Source organism: Lactuca serriola, chromosome 3, assembly GCF_051521515.1.
Source record: "Lactuca serriola cultivar US96UC23 chromosome 3, Lser_US96UC23_V15, whole genome shotgun sequence".
NCBI lineage: Eukaryota > Viridiplantae > Streptophyta > Magnoliopsida > Asterales > Asteraceae > Lactuca > Lactuca serriola.
The window spans coordinates 56,428,861-56,438,245 of NC_136410.1; the positions used below are offsets into that span (position 1 = coordinate 56,428,861).

General features: G+C 29.2%; 1 protein-coding gene across 1 annotated transcript; it reads right to left on the minus strand.

Moving 5' to 3' along the window:
• Positions 1-292: 292 nt before the first annotated feature.
• On the minus strand, positions 293-7,998 carry LOC145092336 (uncharacterized). The gene is made up of 3 exons (XM_079030263.1): positions 7,198-7,998; positions 3,320-3,488; positions 293-896 (listed from the first exon to the last, which is right to left on the minus strand). Exons 1-3 carry the CDS (start codon positions 7,981-7,983, stop codon positions 427-429), a joined length of 1,425 nt encoding a protein of 474 aa, XP_078886389.1. The 5' UTR covers positions 7,984-7,998; the 3' UTR covers positions 293-426.
• Positions 7,999-9,385: the final 1,387 nt, after the last annotated feature.

Here is a 9,385-nt window from a genome sequence, read left to right on the forward strand (position 1 = left end):
ATAATTTAAAATGTATTTACTGCATGTTTGGTAACTACTGTGATTTTGTGAATATGACACTTAGTATTCCTTGTTCTAGTCCAAAACTCTTTGGTTATTTAATAAAAAAGTCTTGTACTCGTTTATGTTCATTGTTGGTTTTTCCTTTTAATAAAATATTTCTTCGTTTTTCCAATAAAAAATTAATACCAAAGTTTTGTGACCCGATTTTATACTTGAACATTGGGCTAAGATATACAAAATTCACACCAATCAAAAGAACTTATAAAAAATAAAAAGAACCTGAAAGACGAAAGGATAAAAACTAGCTTCTTGGAATAATTATTGTAAGATCCATAATATTTGGTACATGAAAATTGACACACCAACATAAATTTTCTAACAAAATATAGGTAGTAAATTGTATTAGTAAAAATGAGACTCTACCTAAGTCTCAACCTTTTCCCCAACTTTAAAGCCCTCAAGAAGCTTGATCTTCATATTAGCAAGCAGTTCTTGCATCTGTTCTCTTGAATGTAATGGTGCAGGGTAAACACAGGCACAATCCAACTGTCCATCTCGCACGGTATCAAAAATGGCAATAGAGGGGCCTATTCCATGAGCCGAGGCACACCCAATATAGTCATCCAGTCCAAATTCTCGTTCATAATCAGTAGAGATCTCGATGACTGGATCTTCAAAGACAGTTACCAAAGAAGTTCTCAATGCAGACGAAGGTGTTAAACTAGGGTTGTCAATGGCTTTTGCCATGAGGAAGTTCAAGTCAGTCATGTCGGAGAAATGTTTGTTATTCTTCTTAGAGTTTTCAAAAGCCTTGTAGATCTTTGTTGCCAACTCCCATAAGCTTTCTTCTCCTTTGACTTCATGACTTGTAGAGATGGCAGAGTGGTAAAACCCTAAAAATATGGGGCAATATATATTAAGGCCATCAATTCATTAATATAATTAATACGTAAGAACCTTATTTTTTAGTCAATTAGTTTCTGCAAAAAATTCTTCACATGACAATTATATCCATTTCAATATAAGTAACCAACTACTGGTCCACTCTTGAAGCATTGATTTATTTCATAAGAAAAAGTTGCTTTATAATTTATTACAAATATTTGATATCAGTTCCCTGAAAGCGACTATATCGTGTTTGTACAGTGTATGATAATATAGGTAGATTCATTTATTGAAGTGCATGCATGTTTGTGATGAGTCACACATCTTGTTTGATACCATCATGTCACAAAGATATTTGCAACGAAATAGTAAAACTTATGACTGTTTTTATAATAACGGTTTGAGAAATTGACAGTTGTCATCACCCATAGGCAAAATTCATACCCACAATGCATATATGTTCTTATGTGGTATGTTGTATGTTTATTTATTTATAGACTCAATATTTTTATATACCCAAAAGAATGGGACGGTTCATTTGAAATTAAAAAAAAATAGAGATTTTGACATTCAACGTCAAACATATATTTTTCATTTCCCGCTTCAACGTTTGAGCGTATCAACAGCAGCGGGGTATGCCTAATTATATATGATTATATGGCAAGGTTATATATATATATATATATATATATATATATATATATATATATATATATATATATATATATATATATATATATATATATATATATATATATATATATATATGACGGTTGATAGCAGAATAAATGGTAGCGGGGGCATTGGTGGGGTCGGTTGGTGGCAGAGATGTTAGTACTGATAGTGGCAGTGGTTGTTGTAGGGATGGAGAAGGTGAAAGGAACAGCTGACACTACATAATCATTTATGATTATCATTGATCCGCCGTGCCGGTACGTTGGATGGTTAGATCGGCAGATGTGAGTTATGTAGTTGAGGTTGAATTTTAAAATCTATATTTTATTTTATGGAACCTCTGTCTCTCTCTCTCTCTTTATATATATATATATATATATATATATATATATATATATATATATATATATATATATATATATATATACACTACGTTGTAACCCGTGAAAATCACGGTTGGTATATTTAAAATTTTTATATAGATAAAATAGATAAAAAAAAATAATAAATGTAAAAAAAACCAAGATATTATCGATTGTAAATAATTATGAATTAATTTGTTAAAAAAAATAAACATAATAATCTTATTAGGATATGATTTTGTATTTTCAAGATTTGAATTACATTTGATTTGTTACCAAAAAATGAAATAATAAAAATCATAGAAAAATATCACGTGTCAAAAAGACATTCAACCCACCAACCCGCCAACCCGTTTATTAAACGGGTCATATATGAGTTTCTCAAAAAATAAACGGGTTGACCCGCCAACCCGTTTATATTGTTAATAAAAAAATTATTTTATTTTTAAATGTATTTATGTATCAAGTATTAATATTTAATAAGTATTACATAATATATACCATTTATTCATAGACCATTTGAATGTTTCGACATTATGACTCGTGGTGGATGGTCTAATGTCATAAGTCGTAACCTATAAGGCTAAGTTTGTAACATGTTTCTATGAATGTTTTTAGTTTTCATTTGGATGTTTAAGAATTAAATATATAAAATTCGGACCCATGAACCCAAATTTGACCCACGAACCCGCCAACTTGTGAACCCGTATAAATAAATGGGTTGGTGGGTCATATATGAGTTTATGTTCCAAACCCGCCAACCCGTGACCCGCCAACACGTGACCTGTATATTTAAATGGGTCGTGTTTGGGTTGACATATTTTGACCCGCCAACCCGCCAACACGCGACACGCCAACCCGAACACGACACGATTGCCAGGAATATATATATATATATATATATATATATATATATATATATATATATATATATATATATATATATATATATATATATTCATCTACGATATGCATATACTAGTTGCGCGACCAGTATGTTATACGAGTTGGATAAAATAATAAAAAAATTAAATATGAAGTTTTAAACAAAAATTTATTTAAAATTTGAATTTAAAAGGAAATATATTAAATACTATATGAATTGTAATATTGTAATTTATTGGTTGTTTTCAATTAAGGGCAATTATTAATTAAGGTGTAAATATAATGTGTTAATTAAGAAAGATAAAAAAAAAATGAGAAAATGACAAATGGAAAAAATATTTATTCAAAAATACCACAAAATTACAAGTGTCAAAACTCATGAGAGATTGACATGTGACAAAAAAAACCTTCATTTATTAAGGAGGATGTTCTTAAACGTCATCTGTTTTCTATTATATACTATGAAATTCAGATCTCTTTCAATAGTTTTTTAATAAAAATAAACATACCAAATTCATGGATAGACAGAGATGGTTGGAGATATGAGCGACAATCGTTTAGAAAGATCACTCCATACTTCTTCCGCTGGTTGTTTTCGTGGCGTTTCACGGAATACGCTGAAAGTAGAGATGACGCTGCTAATGCTCCACACAATTTGATTCCTCTTAGCTTGCATCCCTAGTAAAAGCGACAACACATTTATAATTGTCGATTAATATTCCAAGATAATTTTTAACGTATAATTTTTCATATATTATTACAGAATAATCACTTAAAGTTATATATATATATATATATATATATATATATATATATATATATATATATATATATATATATATATATATATATATATATATATATATAAATAATCAACTTCATTACGTATTCATTTTGTTTAGTATGTTCATTTAACCCATTTCTTTGGGATATATTTGGTACGAAAGAAGGAAATAACAAAAAAAAAGAATAACTAGAATATATAACCTTATAGAATGAAAAACTAGGTAATTAAATGAATAGTACTTACATTCCATTGTAATGTATATGGTTACATAGAAAGAATACGATGAATCATTCAAAAAGGTTTTGTGGTAATAATAAATAGATAAATTTAATAAAATTAAATTTTAAATGAATAAAAAGATTTATTATATTATAATCAACTTCATTTAAATAAATGTATATAGTTAAATAAAATTGCATATAGTTATATGTCAATTCGTGTAATATGCTATATTTATTTCCAAAGAATTAAACAATACATCTTTCATATAAAATAACTATTAGCAAATAAAAATACCAGGAAATCTTAGAATATAATTAAAATAAGAAAATATTTTTTAGTTATTTTGTAAAATATAATTTAACTGATATTTTTTATTTTTAAAATGTTTATATTATTGAAGACTATGTGAATATATATAAAAAAAAATCCATAATTATAATATCATTCTGTATTTCTGTTACTTAAAAACAATGAAAAGAAAACAACCATCCCTCTCGTTGAAAGGACCGCATTTTACAAAAAATACCTTATTCCGTTCTTTTGTGGCAGTTAAAATGATTTTTTTAATTATTTTTTTGTTTCTGCGTAACATTTTATTTAGTCACATTAATTAATATATATGGATCAATGTCTTTGTCGAAAGAAGTAAGAAAAAAAAGTCTTCCTTGTTGATGGATGAATATAAGTCAAGTTGCAACAAATCTGTCTAAAAATAAAATATTAACTTTTTAAATTAGTCAAAGAGGATAACATTATTTTCTTACAACGGAGAGACACTAACTGAACCTTTTTTTGTTCTTTATGTCATGTATAATTATCATTATCGACATGTGTCAAAGCAAAATTAATTTCACTAGTACATATACTATCATTATTTATTAAGTAAGAAAAACATTATATATTTATGGGCGAATACTTAGTAAAATTCTTTTTTAGAATTCTTATAGATATTGGCCTCAATGATTAATAATGTTTTTTAAGAAATTAAATATCTTACCATTTATTTTTGTTCATCTTCCTATTATTTAAAAAAAAAAATTAATTACCATTAATTTTATCAAATGAAATAACAGTGTACCATTTTAGTGCATTTAATTTGATGGAATTTACATTTAATATCATGGTAGTTTAAATAAATACTCCTTCCGTCTCAGAATTATTGTCCACAGACAAAAAACACACAGATTAAGAAAAACAATCATTAATTTTGTCTTTTTGAGTAAAATGACCCTTTTGCCCTTTTCTAAAAACAATGGGAAATGTGTATTTGTAATTATTGATGTTTACTTTATTAAATATTAGGGGTAATATGGTAAAAATGTATATCTATTTTTGGTAGTAGACAATAATTTTGGGACAAACTAAAATAGTAAGGTGGACAATTAAATTGGGACGGAGGGAGAAATAAGAGGTATTTTAGTAAAAAATATATATTTATTTATAGAAATAAACTACTATTTTGGGATAAACCAAAAAAAAAACATGAATTATTAATATAGAACGTAAAAATATAACAAAATGTCCTAATATTAAATATATAGGAAGATAGTAAAATAAAAATAAAATAATTTTTTTTATATAAATGATGTTTTTTTAACCGAATAAATATGTATATAAGAATAATAAAACGCGTATGGTACTTTAAACTAATGTTAAAAGTTATAATGTTTTATACTTTTATATGTCATTTCGAAGAAAAACATGTATCTAAACTGAATGGTGTACATTATTTATCTTGACATTCATTCTTGCTGGAAGTTACAATAGGATGATGAAAGGCAAAATATGGTAGAATTACTTTGAATTTGAACAGCAGAAGTGTGCCGGTAAGATTTGCCGCCGACAATAATAAGCGATGCGGGACTGCCGCCGCTCATAGGCATACCGACTGCAGTATCACCACCATACCCCACAGATACCCAGAGTCTTATAAAAGTAATTTATCAATTAATTATCAATGCATAAAAGTAACTTCAAATACTGACACAATGGCATGCATCAATAATGAAGTAATTATATAATATGACTTGAAAAAGAAAGTGGAAAATAAAAGAAAATAAAATTTCATTTTACATCATTTTATCTAATTCAATATTGGTTTTTTTTTCTTTGTCTCGTCATTTGATTTTGATATTGATTTAAATAAAAATATTTAATAGGAAGATATTGATCTCTAAAAAACCAAAGCGCAAAATAACCAATTTATCAACCTTAACCACAAACTTTACATAGATTTGATATCTAATCTTTATTTATATGTTACCGATTCATCCAACATGTGTTTTTTTTTTTGTTTTTTTTTTTTTTTAAATTATGCAACTATTATATATATATATATATATATATATATATATATATATATATATATATATATATATATATATATATATATATATATATATATATATATATTTTTATGAAAATGTGTAATATTTATAACTTTTTGTATATAGTTAGATAAGCAATAATCCAAATAATTATAGACTTTGTTGCGCTTAGTATGACAATGTAGATGACACGGCACTAAAACTAAAATAATAAGTCACAGGGAAATAAGTTTTCTGCTGAAATGTTCTATTGTGTCTAGAAAGTGAAAAGTTTATAATATGACTCATGTCTAGAACCATTTTTATAGATAGATTGCTAAAGATAAATGGTTGTTCTTAATTTAAATGAATATTAATTAATCATGAATTCAAAAAGTTAAAAAAAAAAAAAGAATAATAATTGCTACATTTTTTCAGTAGTAAAATTAGCAGTGCAAGTATTTTAGACTGAAGTTTGAGTTTATAGATAAATAAAAAAATTCAATACATATATACTTACTTGTGAAACAAACGTATATTAATAGTAATATTATAACTTTCTAAATCGTTTTTTAAAAAACCTTATAAAGATGGTTAGTTATACTGCTCTTTATACTCCTATTATGTCTACTTTTTAGAAACAAACAAGAACTCTAATTAAATATGGATTAAGAGCACTTCATGACTGTGTTCTTAATTAGAAATGGCTGTTGCAATTTTAATGAAATAGACATAGGATCATAAATGTTATTGATGGCAGAGAGCAAGCGAACGAGGGACAGAAAGTTAGGCCTTTGACCTAACATTTGACTCGAATTGCATCTTCTATATTCAATAATGAAAAAAGCAAGAAATAAAACATGTAACCATAATATATATATATATATATATATATATATATATATATATATATATATATATATATATATATATATATATATATATATATATATATATATATATATATATATATATATATATATATATATATATATATATATATAATGCTAAAGAACCATTGAAGAAAACGTAAGATATTAAGTAATGTTAATATTGATAATGTTCAACTTACAGCCAATAGCATTTGAGTTTCGTATGCGTTCATCTTCAATCTCAACACCTCCGAACGCCTGGGTGATTTCACATCCTTAAACTTTAAATTTGAGAGCCGAAATGAGTTGACAGAGTATGCAACCATGTCTTTCCCATGTGCCCAAAGTGTCTTCTTAGCCTTTCCAATAGGAATAAGTTCTTCTATTCCCATATTACCTTCATCTTTACACCCTCCTCCCTCCTTCTGATCCCCCATCGCGTCCTTTAACTCCTTAAGAAACGAAACAGCAGTGGTCCGATCACAGATCCCAGCGTGAAACCTCAAAACCAGCACCCATTTGTGATCAGCCAACGTGTACACGTTAGCAAACCATAATTGCAGCCCTTTCATGCACGTCAAACGGCTAGTATCTTCGGACCACTCATTGATGTTGAGTTCATGTTCCAGGATCACATGTAAAGGCGACAGTGATGAGTAATTGGACCCATGGCTCATGAGGGTCCGCAGGAGTTCGGACGTTTTTGACAGGTTCATGATGTTAAGGCGGAGGTGAGGGGTAGAAGGGTTGACAATGAAAGAAGCTGAGCCAGTGGAGCTGGTTTTCTGTAGCATGTAATTGAGGATAGGGTGGTTATTTTGGAGTTTTTGGAGGGCTTTCTTGAACACCGAAGTATTTGGCTCCTTTGAAATTTGGAGTGCCAATGCAGTAATGCCTGTCCCACCAGCCACTGCTTTGCACCAGTTTTGCTCTGTTCCCCCTAACAATCTTGTTGGGGCCTCAACCATTCTCGGAGCATCACCCATTTCTAATTTTTGTGTGTGAACGACTTTGCTAAGGTTGGATATGTTACTTATAGGAACCCATACGGAACCAAACTCTCAGAAGTTAGGTTAAATCTTAAATGATATTAACTCAATCTTTAACTACTTCCTTATCTAGATCTGTATAAGATGTGGACCAGATGGTCCACTATTTGCTTAGTTAGTTTTAGCATACATTAAAGTTCTATGGTAAATGTTCAATTTGGGAAAACAAAAGAATGAAATAATCTGTGTACTTAAGGCTACAATAACTCGGCTTGCAGCGACGAATCACACGGCGAAAATATCATGATCTCACGATAGGTTGAGTCCCGGAGGTGACATGTTCAATTTGGGTTTCCGAAATTTAAAATTTTTAACTTATTGCGACCACAGATGTCTTCATAATATAAGAGGTTGCCTCTATTTTTTAGTTGAACGTGATTTCTTACTGCTACAAAAATTGGACATTTTTTATGGAATCCATCAGAAGTTTATTTGGGAAATCATTTCCCTCTAACTTTTTTGTCAAAAGTACCGACGACCTTATAATTTAACAACTGATTTTAGACAGAAAAGTCCGTCACTAATTACAGACCGCTTGTGACGGAATTTGGTGCGACTAGCTGTAACCATTTTTGACGATCGACATATTGCAATAAAGTAATATTATTATTATTATTCTTATATTTATTAGTATTACTATTATATATTTTTTTATTATACATGCATAAAGAAATACGCTATATACACACACATGGCACTACAAAAAATATATGTATTAGGGATGACCTATGTCGCCCCTAAATCGTCACTTCTACTGGGTCATGGTATTTTTTTTTCTCATTGCTATTGTCTGTTCTTTGTCACATTGTCACAGCTAGTGTCATCGTAGAGCTCTTATTGCCATTTATCAATCGATTTTGGATAGAAAAGTATGCTAATTATTAGAGGCGGAATTTGGTGCTACGTCGCCCATAAAGGCATTATTCTTCGTCACTGCTACTGGGTCATGGTATGTTGTTTTCTCGTTGCTATTGCCTGTTCTTCGTCACATCATCACAGCTAGTGTCATCGTAGAGCTCTTATTGCTATTTATCAATCGGTTTTGGATAGAAAAGTATGTCACTGATTATTAGAGGCGGAATTTGGTGCGACTAACGTCAACTAGGGTTGATGATCGACGAATTGCAATGAAATACTATTATATTCTTATATTTATTTGCAACACCCGTGAGGTATTTTCACTTATGGCTTAAATTTTAAAATTGTTGCTTTTTGGTCCATTAGGTAGGGCATAGATTGTAGTTAAGCACGGTGTAGCTAAGGAAGTTGGACGCGGGCACCATTCAGTACGCAGGGCGTACCTTGTGTACCCAGGGTGTAATGTCGCTGAATCCAAGCC